The following is a 19503-nucleotide window of genomic DNA, read 5'->3' on the forward strand; positions in this document are numbered from 1 at the left end:
AAAGGCAAAAACTTGCCTACCTAACCACCTCATTTTTCATAATTAGGGCCTCCAAATTACTTCAGCTTCATTAGCATCTGTAACGTAAAGATTTGCAAGTCTCCTGTCAGCAGAAAAGCTAGAATGTTACTGTTTCAGAACCAGGGAGCAATGAAATCTAATAATGTTACTTTTCTCTGCACTCAAAAACAGTGGCTTTCTGTCTTTGAAGCGTAGAGAATAACCAACACTACAATTTTTTTGTAAAATTAGCAATAGCCATTTACCCTGTCTCTGTAGCTGCATGTGTGTGAATGTGGTGCAAGTATCAATGTTATAGATGATGCCACACCCCTTAGGAAAAACCTCTTGCATGTACTTATCTGTGGCATTACAAATAGAGAACATCTATCTGCTTATAATTAGCCTCAAAGTGTTCTGTCAGTCTTTTGGGAGATTCAAGTCAATGATGACTTAGATTGTTGTTAGAGTTGATAATTTGAGACTTCTTATTTTGTTGATTGCTGTGGGATGCAGTGCAATTTTCCAGTTCATCATGTTTTATTGTTTAATCTGTATTGCCCAAAATAATACATAGCAAGGCCACCTAAACGAAGTTCTGTTAGGTCTTGAGCCTTTTTGTGTTGTTCCTGAAATCAGCTTAAAGTCTTAGTGAAAAATCTGGGTCAGCAATGTGTGTAGTCTGTTCCTAGTAGATGCAGAGTTTAGACTACAAGAAGTTACTGCATTTCATTTGTTAATCCAGATGTTCAAAGTATGTTCAGAGTTTTGGAGCGGTGAATGAGGAAACATGAGTAGTTCAATACTTTGTGACTTAATCTGGTGATTAGCTTTAAATTTAAAACTGGCTCTGAAAACCGCTGAAGTTACAGAAGAAGGGTGTGACATGATAGCTGTAGTTACAATGGCTTCCAGTTCTCGTGCTCGCCTTTGTGTTTGTGCAGGGGCGGGCACTGGGATTGCATCCCCCGAGGCACCACATGGAAGTGCTTGAAGGGAAGCACAGCAGCACAAGCACTGAGCTTGCTAGGAGTGTGGTGCCCCAGAGCAATTCCTGTAAGGATGATGAAAGACATTGTGCATGGGTCCCTGTTAACAGAGAAAATGGCAACTCCTTTGCTAAAGGGACTTCTTGATTTTGTTTCTTTATGTATCTGGACTGAAAGTATTCCTTTTTTTTACCTCCAAGAAGCAGAGAGACAATGAGATCTGACGCAGCCTTCACAATGCATGTATCTTCTGCTTGGGAACTACCTTGAAGCCTCAGCAGGAGCATGGACAGCACCTCTGGCACACCTGCCTCCACCAACTGCACTTTCAGAGCATCTGTAGAGAGCACAGGAAAAGCATATTAAAAGCTTTTTGGGTCCTTGTGGAAGCATTTCACATTAGGAAGCTAAATCCTTGAAATTTAGCCAGTCTTCTTTCAGATGCAGTCACTGTTTTGTTTGTAACAGTTTGCTGGGGCCTAGTATGACACTGAGGCAGAATGAGCAAAGCTTTCCACCTTGGTCTTTGCCACTTCATGTATTGCCAGTCATGAGCTTTCATTTTTTTGAAATCTGTATCGGATAACTAGATATTTTTAGTGGATTCATGTCAGTGCTTGTTGCACCACTCCTTAGAGTAGATATCTTCTATGGTAAGTGGTTGTTTTCGGTTTTTAAATTAAAAAAAAAAAATCTGTCTTGCTGCTTTGCTGTTGCACCTGATAGAGAATACAAGTTTGATTCTGCTGTTTTATGGATCTACCCAAACAGAGTGCAGTGCTACTCCCTTCTTCCTTTGTCACCTCACCTGTTATGCTTCAAAGTCTTGTTCAGACCAGGATCTCACATGCTCATGTGGCTTTTTTCTACCGTTGCAGGTTCCATTAGTAGTATCCCATTGCAAACTTGGAACCCAGAGCTTAAATCAGTATAATACCCCATCTCCCCTCATTCCACCCAAGCCCAAAGGAGCCTTACCATTTTCTGCAAGTGCTTGCAGGACCTCAAAGACAATTTCTAACCTTTCATGGTTCTCTGCTCTTCTCAGTTGTCTCACCAGCTGCTCAGCAACCTTTGTCTCACTTAGAGCTTCCTTGGCTGTATCTGTGTATGTGATAAAGTCAGAATTTTGAATGTTTCTTTATTTGATTAAATGTTAAAAGCCTATCTCCCTATAATCTGAAGTGATTAGACACAGTTTTTGAAGGCTTTTTCTGTTCTGGTAGATTCTTCTGTCCCCTTGGACAGCACTGAGACAGTAAAACTGTCTTTTCTCTCCCCAAGTTCTTTAACACTTTTTTTCTGTCATTCCTGTAGAACTTACAGATGTTCAGTGAAGCCTGGGGAAATTTCACTGACTCTTACAAATCTATCTGTACTATGATTATTTAATATAACAAAATGGCACGTGTCAGTTAGCTGTAGGAATGTATTTGTTGCATTGATTAGATGGTTCTAATTTTCCTGGGATCCTAAGTATCTACAAGATATGTTAGTAAGTCTTGCCACTGTTTGACATAGAACATATTTGAATGGAATATAGCATATACCATATATATATATATGTATATGAGATATAATAAGAAGAGACCTCCTGAGAGGATGATGTGAAAGTGTACCTGCTTCTCCCCTGAAATGTAGGAAGCACTAGATCAAATTGTAGTCAGACCATATTTAAAGAGTGGTAATAATTTTCTACTTGTTCTTTTTCTTTCATCACTACTTACAACTTGTGCAAAGTAGGGCAGATATGTTTTAAATCAGTGGAGATGCATTTGCTTTGAAAATTGTGTAAATGAAAGCAGCAGCTGTTTTGATAAGGTATGTAAACTTAATTATTAAATAGAAATAAATTTTTAATAAACAAGCTTTTAAAATACTATATCTAAAGTCACTGAAACTGTCAGTTTACCATATGAAGTTAAACTATCTCTTTTTGGGGTCAAAAGCTGTCTGTTAAGTCTTAATTGTTTTAATATAGTTCCAGTAATTGCTGGTACTTGATGAAAGAGGAGTTGCTTCTCCAATACAGTCCTTGATTAGGTATCAGTAGTGTTTAAAAAAACAAACCCCAAAACAAACACCACTCCCCACCTCAAAAAGACCCAAACAGAGAAAAAAACCACAACGAAGCCCACAAACCTGTGGGCATGGAAAGGCAGTGACAGTTTGAAGATGGTATTTTACTCCACCATGCAAAAACATTTGCTTACCAAGGTCTGCAAGATTGTATAAGGCCAATAGAGCTACATGAACAAGTGGTTCACTCTCTGCATAGTCGGTCAATATTTGGACTAGTGATGGGATTACTCCAACCTTCACCAGCTCTTCCTGAAGGTCATCTGGTAAGGGAATTGGTACAAGTTAAAGGTGATTAAATTAGGAACTAATTAAATCAATGAAAAAGCAGCGAGGTAGCCTGGTTCTTTCTCATGCTGTTAGAATTGGTAAAGCTTTTGTGCTGTGGGTTCAGGCTAATGTCTGGGTGCAGGAAATGCAATTTCAGGACTTGCTGAACCTCTTGGTGCTACTTTTACTTGAAGAATTAAGCCACTGAAAAACTTGTAAAGGCAATTGCATGCGCGTTTCTACTACTAGTTCAGCTTCCCAAGAAAGTGCTGATGGATGGTGTGTTTTGGTATGTATCTAAAATGTGGCATTCCTTGACAAATACATGTAACTTGCAAGGAGCTAGTGAAATCTATATCAGGTGCTTATTATGCTTGGATTTAATAATAGCAGTGCAGGGTGGAAACCTCATAGCTTTCTTTACTTAGATCCACACTACAAGGATAGGAGAAGGTAGATTGAGGGCAGAGGGTAATGGCTAGAAGATACTGGGTGAAGATTTCCATATTCCTTTTAGTATGCAATAAATAATTTTGGTCAGTCTGGGAGTGAAAGGTAAAAGAAAAATCTTAAAAGTGGTTGGGCAAGTAAATGAAAATTGTTTGAGACCGGCAGACAAGGTAGTGTCCAGGCAGTCTGGAGCACAAAGATCTCCTATATACAAGCAGGAGTCCTCAGAGAAGACCATTCCTTGCATAAATAAATATTGTAGTATCTTTAAATTTTTTAGTCTTGTCTTTTTCCCCCCTTCTTTCTTTTTCCTTTAACACTCTCTTGAAAAGAGTGCTTTGCTTTATAGATGCACTTACTACTTTGGAAGAAGACCAAGGCATTCAGGATTAGGGCCAAAGGCAAATCTGCAAAATTGATTAAGATATGTATGAGGTTCTGCTCCTCTTGTAATTGGAGAGCAGTTCTGACAAAGATGTGCCACCTTGAAGTCAAAAATATAGCAGGGAACCCAGAGTGCAAGAGGTGTTCAGGGTGCATCGAGCCTCGTGGCTGTGAGCTCTGTGACTTGTATATCTAACTGGAGGCTGAAGTACATTATGTGCTCAGGTCTCATAAAATTATTATGAGTTACAGATTATCATGCTATTTAAAATAATGCCTTAGAGGTAGGGAAAATCAGGTTCTCTTACGTGGATACTTACGATTGTCATAGCAGATACGGCCAATAGCTCTCCCAGCATGAAGCAACATTTCTTGGTCTTTGCTCTCTAACAAAGGTATCAGTGTTGGAACCAGATCTGCTTCAATACATGGTTTCTTCATTTCCTCTGTAGGTAAAGGAAAGGCATTTGTGGGTGTTTGCCATGTAGGAATAAAGCAGTTGCAATGCTAGTAGCTGGTAGCCATGAAAAAAAATCCAAGAGTGTAAACACACAGCTAATGTGCTGTAATATGCCTTGTAGTAACACTTTAGCAAAACTTACCGTTTTTGGCTATCTCAGAGAGCACGTGAGCTGCTTTCACTGCACATCGAGGATTGCCCTTCAGGATTTTTGCCAAAGTAAGAAAGATCCCACTCTCTCTGAGTAGGCAGAAGGATCTGTGCTCTGTAAAGATAAGTGTTTAGCAGTACCTGCTGTAGGGTGGCAGCTGTTTTATTTGCATGTTGCTTTGTTCCTAGAGTTCTGAGTGGGTATCTGTGGGATCCAAGGTTCTGATTTAACAAGGTGCTTAAAGGCTGTCTTGGTCTAAATATATGACAATGCTCATCAGCTTGGATTGCAGCATGTGTGGTTCCAGCTGATTACTCTGCTTCAGGCTCAATTGAAGCACAGGTGGCAAAGCAAAGAGGAAAACAGTTTCATCTTCTCTGACTATAAAAGGATGCTTGCGTAAGGCACGGGAAGTCAGGGATTAAGATGCTATTCCTGAGGTATAGCCTAGCAATTAATTTTGTAGGTAGGCACAACATCTTTTATTAGAGTAGCAATTAGAATAGTCAATTCCCGTAGCCTTTTTTCATTAAAAATATGACTAGCTGTCCTTAATGTAGTAAATCACCCTCTGCCAGGAGATTCAAATAAATGCGGGTTTCTGTCTTTTTAGGAGAATGTGCAGAGACTTTAAGGACTTTGTATAAGGAGACCAGGAAGTTCGGGTTTGGTTTTTTGTTTCTTGTTTGTTGGTTTTTTTTTTTAAATGCCTGACCTGATAGGGTCACCTTAAGTTACTCCTAGGAGTGAGTCTGGAGTAAATAGAATATTAAATCTGGAATTTCTCTGCAGCTTCAGGTGTTTTAGTGACCAATAGATTTATTTGGTCACAGATAGATTTGTGATTTTATACAGAGCGCAAAGACAATCAAATAAAACTGCCTGAGAACAACTATATGCCCAGGAGCAATCACTTCTTGAACACAGACTACCACAATTGACAAAATCTGCAATGAATGCTTTTGGATTGTGCAAATGGTTAAATGGTGATCTGGAGTGATACTTAGCTATCTTCAGTAAGAGCCAGGAGAATCCCATTCAAACTTTCAAGGATCTGGTCTTCAGCTTCTGTGTCATCTCCATAAAGTCCAAGGTATTCCAGGTGCTTACTCAGGGTTTCTAAAAGGAATGGGATAGAAAACTGTTGTGAGCCGGTATGGAAAATACTTTGAGTTCTTTATGGTAGTTCTTTTCAGTGCCATTGACTGTCCAGAAGATTATTTCCTGAAGGGCTGAGATCTAAATCTGCTCATTAAATAACCTATTTAGTCCAAGAGCATGAGGTCAAAAGCTTGGTCCACTTTTCAGACAGCATATAGCTCATGTGCAGGCATAAGCATACAGGGATAAATCTGGAAAAAGAAATGAACATATAATAAGTGTGACAATTTGAGGTGGGGAGGAGAGAGGAAGAATGAGAGGACCCAAATCAAAGCTGTAATTTCTAAATACCTGTTTAGCATAAAGATAGTACATGCAGTTCAACTAGCTGAGTGTCTGCTTTGATAGTGGCCAGTGGCAGCACTGGTAGAATGCATGAAACAGAGATGTGGTAATGTACTTCTCCCTCTGTTTCTGGTGGTGGCCCGTGGCAGCACTGGAAGAATGCATGAAACAGAGATGTGGTAACGTACTTCTCCCTCTATTTCAAGCAAGCTTGGCCTTTATATAAATAATTAGTATTTACATCAGTATATTTAATACACTTTGATCAACTTTTATGGGATAAATTTGTTTACTTTTTAAAGTTAATTCATAATATGTTTCTCTCCACAGCACACTGTGACATTGAGTACCATAGTTTCACTGTTGTAAGAGGAAGATATGGCAGAAGATACTTCCCTTTGAAAATATCTACCAAAAAGCTCAAAGTTAATGGCCTTACTAGCGTAATACTCTTACTACCATAATGGTAAGAGAAAAGAAATATTCTTTATTATTTGCTCTTCCCATGATCAGATGAATTTTTATTATATCCATGCTTTGTAATCGATACTCTACCCATTCACTTAATACTAACAGAAACTTTTTCTGGTTCACTTTTAGGTGTGGGTTTATTGGGGGTTTTTTGTTTGTTTGTTTTTAATAATGTTCTCATGACTTGAGCGGACTGGGATTCAGACAAAGATTGTCATGTTTTGTTTTCTACTCTTAATTTTTTGTTTATTTGAGAATGCCTTTTGTGCAGCTATTCAAAATGATTCCTTATCTTCTGGGCAGAGAGAGTTAACTTAAACCCCACCAGCACTCATGATTAGACCATCTTTTCCCTGTGTAGGTTGTTTTCTATTTACAGACACTGAACTTGATGTGCCTCTTTATCCTAAGTCATAGAGGATGATATGTTTTTTCTGCAATTCTCTACAGTTAGTTTCCATTTTGAGTACTTGAAATGATAAAAAATACTCCTTATCATTCTGCTCTTTCTATATTGTTTGTGAATATATTGAACGACACAGGTTCTGGCAAAGGTAACCTCTAATAATTTTGGCTTTCTTTAGTGAGAACAGTCTTTATTGCACTCTTCAGACTTCATCAGATAACCTTCTCTTATATCCCGAGATAAACCTTATTGAAAGGTTTGTAGAAATCGAAAGGTATTATTAGCAGTGTCTCCTTTACTGATCTTCTTGCCAGGTATTAAAAGTTATCTTTAAAGGGAGACAGGTGGAGCATTATTTGCCTCCACAAAAGTCATGGACTATCCTTTTTTTATTATGTCTGTGTTTAGTAATTCTGTGCTTACTATAATCCTACAGTTTATCTATGCAGAGATCAGATTTCTGAACTTTAATTTCCTGTATTCCTTGCAACTGCTTTTGTAGCTTACTGCTTTCCACTCTGTTAATTCCATTGTTGATCTAAATGATATTCTGCATGTTACAGGTAATGATTTGACAATTCATTTTTTTATCCCTTATACACTCAGGAGTATAACATCCATTTCTTATAGTTGCCCTGTGTTTTATTGATTTGTTCTAAATTTTCAGCCTTTTCAATATAAAGTGGTTGAAATGAACACAAGAAATAATGCTGCAACACTGATGTCTGAAGAAATCAGTATAGTAGGATATAATGTTGGATGTTACCAAAACTGCAGTAAAATAACATTTCTAATTTACAAGTTGTTTCATTGAAAACAATGGGACATGAATCTTGCCCTAGAAATCCTTTGCTGAGGATTAATAATGGAACGTTCATTTTTGTTGTTTGAGTTCACTAATTTCTCTTTCCTTAATGCTCCATTAATTAGTATGAGATTTTTTAAAAATTAAAATGTGCAAATTTAGTGCATGCAGGAATTTACTTCAGAGGAATTGGAAGTTTTTTGAAGAAAGGATGAAGTAAAGGCAGTGAAAGTAGAACACAATTAAAGGCTGTTACTGTCCCTTGAGAAAAAAACTTACTTGGCTTAAAAAATTAAAAGTAGTTTTTCAAGAATGACAACTTTGGTTTTGTGCTTTAAACAAGATGCCATCTTTAGAAAAATGGCTAGGTTGATCAGGTCCAGTTTTTCTGTCAAAATTTGCAGAACAAATAATTACATGAGTGAAGTACAGTAGTATGCAGATTTTTCACCAGAAAAGGTACAAACCACTGAACAACCTGACAACTTAATCAGCTTTGATCTCAAACTAAATCTGAAGTGGGCAGAAGGCTGCAATTGCTGATAGAGCAGCGTGAAATAAATTAGCAGCCTGTGAGAACGAATCATCTGCTGAACTCTGATTTCATCCTTATCAAGACCCAAAATGTGTTGGCATTTGACCTTTAGTACTATACCCTCTAATTAGAGCAATAGTGATATTTGCAACTACATTTTTAGTATAATTAGGATGTGTAACAATATGAAAAGACAGCTGGATCTCTAAAGTTGGAGGAGATTGTTTTCCAAATATCAGGGAACATTCCATACTGGTCACTCATTGGGTTGGTATAGTGGTAACTAGAAATCCAGATGCTTTTTTATTTCTCCAGGGAATAGATCAGTAGAATAACACCATATGCATGATGACAGACTGAGTCCTTACAAAATATCCTTCTGGTTATAGTCTCCAGTGTTTTGAAATGAGCAGTATGACCAGCAAAATTGCCCAGGTAGCTGACTAAAGCATTACTTCTATAAAAGTCTTGCAAAAAGTAGCAGCATTTAACAGGGTTAAAATACTGAAACCTTATCTTGGATACTCAGAATTTTATCATGTTTGTTATTTATGAAAACTCAGTCAATTTGATCAGCATGGCACTGACTTTCCAATCCTCCTTGTGTTTAAGTCCATACTTCTGCAGCAGAATTGAAGCAGATGCTGTAGAACAGTTGTTTTTGTGGAGAGCCAGCAGTACACATATAGACTGTGACTAAAATTGCCCAGAAAAGGCTATTTCTGCTTTGTGGAAAATTCTGGGTTGTTGACATTTTGTTTCATCCCATGCTGGAACAGAATGTTGACATGGTGGAACCTGAGGCAAATCGGAGCAATTTGGTTCAGTTTTTGTTTGCACATGAGGTTCTGTGCCAGCCAGGGCTGCCTGGAAGGGAGCCAGGCAGGCCAGCCAGCTGCTGGGACAGCAGAGAATGCCTCCCTCCTGGCAAATGAGGAGGGCTTTAGCAGAATAAACATGTTCTCAAGGAATATTATTCTCTTGAATCAGCATTTTTATCAGAACGTTGTTGATCAGCTTTAGTAATTCACTGTAGAAGCACGGGAAATAGGCTCAGGGTCTAATTTTACTTTCTTGCTGATTACTTGCAGCGTCTGAGTTTAGAAATCTCTTGAGATTGAAGTACAAAGGCTTTTTTCCTGAGCTGAGGGGATAGATTATTAACTCATGCAGAAATCTGCACATAAGGTACTGAGTAGAGGCATAAGATACCAAGTGGAACCAGACTTTCACTGTGGCAGTTGGTTTTTGATAATCCTGAGAGCAGAAACAATAATGCAACAAATGTACTGTACCACAAAGATTTCTTTTGGCTTTGGCAGTGGGCAACGGGCCATGAAGTGTGAGCTATTTGAATCCTTTGGACCATTGCTGTGTCCATGCCCAGTGCGAGTTCTGACCTATACAGTCTAGGGACTGAGAGAAGAATCCCACGTGTCTCTCAGCAACTGATTATGCCCCCTCTAAAAGAGCAATGTCTTGTCTGATTATTTTCCTCTTTTTATAGCCTTTCACATGTGTAGGAGCTATTTTCTATTATTTTCTAGAGAAAGTATAGCCCCTATCTAGCAACATAAATGCTTCATTTAGTATTATTTATTATTGTCTGCATCCTGAGCAGTGTGAAGTCTGTATGATCCATTTTGCTTGAGGGCTTGAAGCAACTAAATCCAGTCGAATGTCTTGTGTGTCACTGCCCCTTCCTTTAGTAATTTCACATACTAAACTTGTTTTTCTGCCACTTTTAGTATACTTTAGAAAGTTCTTCCATGGATTATTATCATCATTATCATCATTATGCTAAGTGGGAAAACAAGATATGTGTTTTTCCAGGCTAAAAAAGATGTGGTAATTGTTTACAATCAAGGTCTGTATAGCTCAGTGTAATGTCTCTGGTAATAGATGATTCAAGAACGCTAGAAGAAAACATTGTATATACTTTCCTAACTTCCAGTAATCAACTCCATAGGGATTTTGTTTGCTGGAAGTTTCATCTTGTATAATTGCACTTAAATTCATTGAAGCATTTATGCTGAATGTTGTTTGTAATTTAGCTTCCAGAACCTGGACTAGAAATAAGTGCCACAAAGTAATTTTGGATTGAGAGAGAAATAACTCATTCCTGTATTCTCTTGTTGAAATCATCATCTGGCCTTCTCTTGGCTCTGGTTTTCTGTAAATGTACTGCATCACCAGGACAGGAAACATGTCTCTGTTAAACACACCCTGTGTTACAGCTGAGGGATAAGTCCATGTGGATAAACTGCTGGAGTTCAGCAGGTCAAAATAGCTCAAAGGCATAAGATGTGTCCTGAAAAACTTAAACTTCAAGTCATAATGTTGGAAAACAGCTTTTGAGTCTGTCTAGCAATGTAATTAAAAGTAAAACAAAAGCATTGTTAGCATGTACTCTTATTAGTGTGGCTGCCCACAAAATAATGTATCTGTAAGGCTCCATTTTGTCACAGTATTTTTTCTTTACTGCTATTCCTGAAATAACAAAAGTACTTCCTGGTTTGTGGCATCTCCCATATAAACCTGTGTTTACCAATGTACCTGCATTCTGAGTAGAAGAATTGGAAAACAGTAGTCAAAATAAGGCTCTAGGTCTCCTTGTCTGGGAATATGATATTTACTTCATGTGAAACATAAAGGTGTAAATTAGAGATGGAAAAATCTAGAAGGGCAGGTAAGTGTATGTGTGTTAAGAGCAAATAAAGCCTGCAATGTCAAATACTCATGTTCCTGCTGCCTGTGAATGGGGCTGCTGTAGGATTATAGCACTTTGCTGTAACCAAGGGAAGTGAAAGCTGCTGCTTTTGACTTCGTTACCAGGGAAAGGAGGAGAAAGGTGCAATTCAATTTGAGGAAAGATTTTTTTTTAACTTCTCCAGTGGTGAATTACTGTATTTCATCTCTAGAAAGGCACACAACTGTTTTGGGACTGGGCTGACTTATATTCTTTCCAATAGAACTATCTTATCTTGGTACATGAAGTAAAGTATTGGAGGAACAGATCCTCTCTTTCTTCAGACTTTCAAACCCAGGGCAAGAAAATCGTTCTATAAATCAGATAAGCTATTATCTATGTCTCCATGAAAAGCCACTTACGGCCATGTTAAGAGATATATTTTGTGTCTTTGTCACTGCACTCAAGGGTGATGAGATGTGGGAGAAAAATCATGAGATTAAAAAAGAGCTGGGAAGAGAATTTACAGCTAATATCCTGAGGATGAAAGGGATATAATTATGAACAAATCCTGACCTGGCCTTCCCCCCCCTCCCCCTCCCCCACCTTGTTTCTCTATGCAGTATTTTAGATTACTCATGTCAATTTTGCAGCCATAAAGAATTCACAGTAAAAGTAAACTTCAAGGAGTCCTATGACTGAGAATTTTAAATGTTTTCTGCATGGAAGTTACTTGACAGAAAACATCTGTGGACAAAAAATTAATTCTGCTTTGTGGACATGTTTGCATTATTAAAATTAGAAAAGGGGGAAGAAATATTTTGGAACAATTTTGGAAGCTTGAGACAGCATTTTAACTTGCACTTCTTTTAGTGAATATTCACTGAATTTTCCTTGGTTTAAGTCAGCTGAACTGAGTTTAAGGTTTGATCCAGTGTGTATGGCAGCATGGAGCTGAAATCCAAGATGTTTGTAATGACACCCAACACTACTCTAAATTCATTCAGCTTGTGCAGTCCTGTAGTTTACAGTCATGTGGGCTTAGACAGCTTTTATATCTTTCTTGCCCCTGCATCCCTCAGTGAGTCTCTTCAAAGAGGAAAGGAGTAGAAATGGATAGTGAATAAAGGTTGTCATTATCTGGGAAATGAAATATCTCCTGCTGCCCACACACTCAGAATCTGAAAAGGGTCATATTTTCCCCAGTATTCTTTTCTTCTGGTCCAGGCTATTGGTAATTCTTCTCAATGGCCAAATGCATAACAGCTTCTAAGCATGCTTTAAAAATACCTGTTGCCAAGAACTAGGGAACAGAGGAAAGCCCATTGTGTTGTCCCTAAAAAACAGCCTTTGCTCATTGCATTTACAGCCTTTCTGGACTGCATTAGCCCATCCTGAACCCCTTAGAGCATTACTCAGTGCCTGTGGTCCTGTGGGATAGACCTTTGAGCATTTTGCTACTCAAAGAACATGAGAATGCAGTAGGTTTTGAAGGAGATTTTTACTGTTTAGTCTGAGTCGTGCATTGAAAGGATGATGCAGACAGGAATTTAAGCCCAACTGGCTAGTACCTACATTAATGCTCTTAATCACAAGGATTTAAAAAAACTTGCTGTAATCCGTGTCTGAAATTCTCTTAATTGTCATAAGTCAGCTAGGTTGGCCCAAATACTCTTTGATGTGGTGTCATGTGTGGCTTTTTTTTGGTTTTTTTTTTCAAAAATTGAGGTAAAGAAATCACCTAGCTGTAAGTAGAAAAAGAAAATGGGCATAAAACATAAATGGGTCATCATCTGGTTGCCATGGCTGGGTAAGGAGTGTTGATTTTTGATGCCTGAACACCAACCATAAGACAGAAGGGTGCTGGAAGGGGGTGGAGAGTTGAAGGTGCATAAAAGAGATTTAGAAAGAAGGGAGTGTGCTGATGCAGTAATGGGCTTGTCAATAACACATACCCTTTGGGAACCTGTGCACGATTCGAACGAGCAAAACAGAAGTGAATGAAGAACTTGAAAATCTAATCAGTTAAAGGAGATGTAAAAATATTGCATTATTTCAGTGGAAATTACATGGTTGAAGCTTATAGTTTGAGGGCAATGACTGAACTTTAAAGCTCTAAGTGCATAAACTCTTTGTTCTTTGTTAACAGAAACAGATGGATGGAAGAAATTTGCAGAAAATGAGTAGCGAAATGCATACTGATTCTTCTTGTGATAAGTCAAATTGCTATATTGTCATGGTGAGAAAAAATGGCAATTGATTGTGAAATGATTGTTTGGCAGGGGGAAAACAGTTTTATGGTTTTTGTAATTTTGGCTTTATTCTTGGATAATTGAATTCCACCAAGGAAAGAGTGTGCATCACGAAGGCTATAGGTAGAAAAAAGATCCTATTGGCCTGTGGCTGGTGCTGCATCCTGTGGAGTCAACAAGCAAAATGGCTGCAGAACCTGGATTAAAAACAGATAAGAGGAAAAATATGATTATCGTAGGATGACTTAAAACAGATCAGTGAGATAAGTCAGAAGCAACCCAGCTGAGTGCAGTCAGGGACAACCTGTGTGCCCAAGAGATGACCTACAGCATGAAAGGCTGCTTAGTTTTATTCTGTTAAATTTGCACCATTTTTGGAGGGATGGGGACCAAGAATAAAATTCACTTTAATGTCATGGGATCAACATGTTGTAGACTGGGGCTCCCAGATACTCCAATCCCTTATGTGAGGTAAGGAAGCACCAGGTTTGGATATAGAAGTCAGACTTACAGGAATAGCCACAAATATACTATGAGCAAAACCAATCAGTACTGGACCTAAAAATTCAGCAGCAACAATTTGTGTTCGAGTCATATTTTCAGGGAGTCTTTTTATAAACAAGTGGGCAGGAAACTTGGTGGTTTAAATCAAAGTTCAACTTCTTTCTTAGTTGTTTAGTTCCAGGAGGTGTTATTTCATCACATAATGTGAAATAGAAGGGTAAATTGTCAGGGCTGGCAAAGATACATATGAGCAGATAAGTAATCAGATAATTTGTGACAGCTGGGGATAAATTGACTTCATTTATGGAAATGGATGAAATCCCTCTGTCTTTCTTGTTCACTGGAGATCTAGTTTTCTGCATTTGTTATGAGTGATGTTGGTCTCTAAAGACACTTTTGATCACACAGTTAATATACATCTAAAGTATATTATCATTTATGTGATGGGCTTGCTATTTGCCTGCTCTCTGTGGTTTTGCAGCACAAAGTGAATTAAAGGAACCTTCCCTGTGGTTATTATGTGTGCATGGGAAGTAGGCCATAGTCTCAGCCAGATAACATTCAGCTTTATTTCCCTGGCTCCCTAAATTTAGCTTGAAGAGCTGTCAGTGGAGGAAAAAACCAATTAGACTCCGTAGCAGAGAAAACACTAATTTCCTTTGGCCGACAACTCTTACAAGGGGTATTTCAGCCGAGCAAAAGAAGGGCTGAGAAAAAACAAGCTCATGTCAGAGCATCAGCCCAGTCCCCAACTATCCCTGCTAAACAGTCTGTTGGCAGCATAGGTGGATGTTAGAGATTAGACAGTGACAAGAAAGCTGTGGTGACCAGACCTCAGCACGTGTTGTCAAAAGAAAAATGTTGATGGGTGTTGTAGGCAGAGCACAGGATGGGGGGCTGGATGGCTGGAACAATGTGTTCCATCCCTGTCCCCCAGCTGTTTGTTGCCTCTGCAGGGCAGCAGGAAAGTCTCATCCCTGGCCATGGCAATGCAAGTAATCTGGTTCCCCACAGGGACCTGTTGCAAAGCCACCTGCAGATGTTTTGATTGGTGCACAGGTGTTACCAGAGTGTGGTGATGCACAACCAAAACCAGAAGGTGTGTCTGAAGTAAAGAGCCAAGTGAAGTGAAGAGTAGGGCTGGCTGCACTGGGAACCCCAGCTGTGTGGCATGGCTGTGGGAGAAAGAAGGCCACACCAGGGAGCCCAGGAGCATGAGAGCTTCATGGAGAGGTCACAAATAACAAAGCAGATGCAATAATTGGCCTTTTGTGCCTGAGCTCCACCTAAACAGGCACAGCAAAAAGGTCCACTGTCCAGACTGTAATTCCTAAATTCTGGGGTTTCTTTAGTGCTGGTTTTCTGTGCAAGCAAACTCATGGGCCCGAGCATCTGTCTGATCTGCTTGTGTATGACAAATGTTGTTTGAGGTAGGTGTATGATGAAGTTTTAGGAGGCTGTAGCACAACAGTATGTTGTTGGACTTGAAACTGTATTCTTGTTTCCTTTGCTTCTCTGGTATGATGCAAAAAAGGTGTATTTTTGTAATTCTTGAAAAGGCAGGTCTTTTGTCTGCAACGTGTACCTGTCTTGTCCTTGCTAATTGCTTGTATGACTCCACCCAAGATCTGGAAAAAACCATTGAGAGAGGAGGGCCTTGTCTCTGCAGCGTTGAGGAAGATAAGGGTGTCATGTCACCTATGCAAGTGAGGTTCTTTATTAATCTCAGAGGTTTCCAGAGTAAGGTAGACAGTAGTGGGAATTTGCACAAGTTCTGTCAAATGTAATTTTTTTTTGTGTCACTATCTAAAGCTTTTTTAGTGTTGAGTATTTTAGTGTCAATCCTGATGTACATTTGACCCATTTTATAACTTGAGAGAGATGTGACAAGATCCTTAGAAGACACTGTTGCAGTTGATGTGCTAGGGATATTTTTTTTCCCTGACTGGTGGGTGTGTATGTGTTTGGCTATTTTTATGCAGTTTAAGATACTTTGTACTGAAAAAAGATGTCATTCTTAAGTCTGACACACATTTTAAAAGTTATGGCCTTATAAGATCTGTCAGTGCTTCATACAAATAACATGTTACTGTAAGATATGATCTGTAATTTAGAACTCTGCTCTAAACCTGAGTTGCTCAGCAAAATCTGCTTATTAGTACATCACTTTAACAGTGCCTGTGAAGTGTTATTTCTATGCTTGTTCCCAGCAGAGCAAGAAGTTTCAAGTTTTAGATGTATGCAGGTGTCCTAACAATTAGGAAGATCTGGTAAACTTTTGCTGGGTCATTTTTTGGTTTTTTGCTTTTAACTTAATTATGTTGGCCTGGTGTTACCTGTGCTGCATGAATAGGTTTCAGCTCTGCTGTGCAGGTGGGCTGGTGTTGCCTGGGCACTGAACAGGACACAGTTTTACACTCCAAACTACCATAGGACCATAGCAGAGTCCCTATAGCAATTTATAAATAAGAACATACTGTCACTGTAACTTTTCTGGACTGCGTCCTGCATGAAGTACTTCTGTATAGATTTTTATTTTAAATTGTATCTTCATCAGAAAAAAGCTCTCCCCAAAAGTTGGATTTTGATATAAAGATAATTTCATGTCTTTCTAAGCAGTATTGTATTTTATTAATTTAGCTTTTTTTTAAGGAACATGGAGGGGATTCCAAAGCACAAGAGCAATACTTTCAGGTGAATTGTTATTGAAAGATCTTTGTTTAACAGAGCACCTTGGAAGTGAGGCTTAGAGCCTTTGAGGAGTTTGCTCAGAACTGCTGTTGGGGACCCTGTGTCCCCTCCAGCCTGAACTGGTCAGGGTGGTTTTGTTCACTTTGGTGCAGTCTAGATGTTAGTTCTACAGAACAAGAGTGACTGAATTTTCATTAGGTACTGGACAGCGACAAGCTTTGTTGACTCCAATTTATTTAAGTGCATCTGACACAATGCTTTAAAAATCTGAAGAAAAATAAAAGGATGAATTAAAAGCAACAGCTGTGGGATTTCCCTATGGTGTTGATATATTAAGGTTATAATGTTCTTGAAGCAAATGGTGAGATGCTGGGGAGTGCTGAGAACTGCACACACAAGTAATATTGTCCAACCTGGCTTTAGTATTTTTAGTTGTAAGCAAGGTAACACAGCTTACATCTAAAAATTGCTGGAATTGTTACATGGCTTTGCATAGATGAATATTTCTTTTGAAAAGGTAAGTTTGATGAACCTGTATTTAGAAGTGTCTGTGTTTGTTTGTCATTTATTATTATACTGTCCAAAGTTTTGTACTTGGGCAGCAGAAACAGTGCTGTGTGAGCAAAAGGATGCTGTAAAGATCATGAACAAAAGTGGGAATAAAGACTTTGAGCCACAACCAGCAAGTATATCAAAAGAATAAGCCTTATGAACAGAACATTCACAAGAAAGTAGGACAGGTACATATAGATGATGTAGGAATAGGAGAGGAAGCAATCAGCCAAGTTCAGTTAATCTCCATCTGAATTGCAAGGGAAAGTCAGTTCTACAGAAATGACTATACAAATAGGGGTGGTTTAGATAGAAACAATACCTACCTAAGAGTGGTGTAGTTCACTTATATTTTGTGTCCATCTCTGACTGTCTAAGATGCTTTTAAATTAAATTTTGAACCGCTTTTTTATCAGTGTCCCAATACTACTGAGGTGTTTAATCTCATTTGAATAATTATTTAATGGACTAGGAAGGTAATTACTCTAAATGGCTGCTCAGTTGTTACGCTGCTGTCAGAAACAGATTATTTCACCTTTAAACATGTTGAGTATTACTAAGATTAGTTCCACTGATGTCACGAGGTCCAATTGTGATGTAAGTTGCCATCATGTGAACGGAGGTGGAAGACTGAACCTTTGATCCAGTTAACCAGTACCTCTGAGTGATCTGGAGAATAATGAAAATTAAATTCTCAAAGGTATATTTCAAATCCAGCATGAAAGTTATTCCTTTCACTTGGAAAGATCGTAGCTAAGTGCTTATACTGCAGCTTTGCCTAGGCTGAGAGTTGAGTCATAAAGAAGTGTGTTCAAAGGCTGAACCACTTAAATGCAGCTCCAGTCTTCTCAGTAGCTCTTGACAAAGTTCAATATATATACAGAGACACATGTAAGCATATTTGCTTTGATGCATGTTGTACCATCAATAAAAAAATAACAAATTTAGTTCTCTTTCAAAGACTTAAATTTCGTAAGAACTCATGATTTCCTAATGCTTTATGTTCACTTTTCATTGTCATTCTCATAATTTGCTAGTGTTCTTTAATCAAACTTTAATTTTGATGTGACTCTAAGAGTTAGGTATTGTTTGAAATGGGGCACACAAGAATTTTAGATCACCCTGCATTTTTCATAGAACTACACTTGTATATTAAAATAATCCTAAATTAGTTCTCTATTTCTGTCACATACATTTGAAATTTCTGGATGAGAGAAAATTAATCACAAAGTAGAGATTGTATCTATCTATAGTTAACAAGAGCTTTACTTACCCATAAAAGCTGTAGCTCTCCAGAATGAGGACAATAAAGAATAGCTGATCTGTACTGTGAGCCCGTGTCCTTTACAGCTACCAAGCTGTGAATAAGGGGGGATATTTTATAGCTTTCAAGCTGATGAGCAGCCCACAGCATGCTCACTCTTTCCTCCTTCTGCCTTTTTCTGTGACCCTGCTCTTCAAATGCATCTAATACTCCATAATTACTTAATCCTCCACCGCTGCTTTTGTTTCCAGTTCTTAGATGTCATTAACAGAAATGGAAACACAGTAACTATCATACTGGGAGAGAATCTTTCAGATCTTACAAACAGTTTATCTTGAATTTCCCTCCACTGTCATTCAAAAGAGTGATTATTTAACCTAATGTGGGACAGAGTTCTAAGAGAGACCAGATTTGGCACTGGAATCTAAGTACAGCTAGATTTAAAAATATTGGGCTCCTAGAAGCTACTTCTAAAGTCTAAAGTTTATCTGTGCCTAAACCTCACCTGGTGGGTGCTAAAGTGCTTGAGAAAGCTCATCTTATTCTACTTCACACTCAACTTTTGAGTTTGTGTGGCATATGAGAATATTCTTTTTGGTTTTGGTAAAGAAAACAGAGCCTGAAGCTGTTATATCAGGCTTCCTGTTTCTGATCATGTAGGTGGTTTTCTTAAAGATTCCTAATTTTTGTTTTGGGGTGTGTGTCATTGTAATAAAACACCCCCGTTTTTCAAGTAGTAGTTTTAAAAAATGTATGGGTTTGGTTTTTTTTTTTCTGTTGCCTTTCTCAGAACACTTCTTGAGAGAACTGAACCTCTAATAAATAAGAGCCAGTTATAGCACAGCTTAGAGTGTGCTGTGTTCTATTCAAGATGCATCACAACCTCCCAGTGTTGCTGCAGTATGATTTAGAGAAAATGCTGTCTGCCAGTTAATACTATTTAAAGATTGTTCCAGTAAGCAGATTGAGCTTCCCAGTGTGATGCTGCTTGATGGGGGCTGTGTATTGCATTGTTTGGGGTAGTAGCACTGGCTCCAAGTCTGTAGTGTCCTAAAGCTTCACTGCACCATGGAATTATAATCATTGTGGTGATCATAACACTGGA

The 19503-nt window shown here is 38.5% G+C and overlaps 1 protein-coding gene across 1 annotated transcript in view; it reads right to left on the bottom strand.

The window, feature by feature from the left end:
- The window catches only part of LOC139675729 (rap1 GTPase-GDP dissociation stimulator 1-B-like), a 33049-nt gene extending 14501 nt beyond the window's left edge, over nt 1-18548 (bottom strand). The window contains 8 exon segments of the mRNA XM_071563738.1: nt 1183-1326; nt 1968-2093; nt 3203-3331; nt 4493-4618; nt 4775-4897; nt 5792-5902; nt 18408-18459; nt 18462-18548. Of these exon segments, the coding sequence (XP_071419839.1) occupies nt 1183-1326; nt 1968-2093; nt 3203-3331; nt 4493-4618; nt 4775-4897; nt 5792-5902; nt 18408-18459; nt 18462-18548 (898 nt within the window).
- Nucleotides 18549-19503: the final 955 nt, after the last annotated feature.

Source organism: Pithys albifrons, chromosome 9 (genome assembly GCF_047495875.1).
Source record: "Pithys albifrons albifrons isolate INPA30051 chromosome 9, PitAlb_v1, whole genome shotgun sequence".
Taxonomy (NCBI): Eukaryota; Metazoa; Chordata; class Aves; order Passeriformes; family Thamnophilidae; genus Pithys; species Pithys albifrons.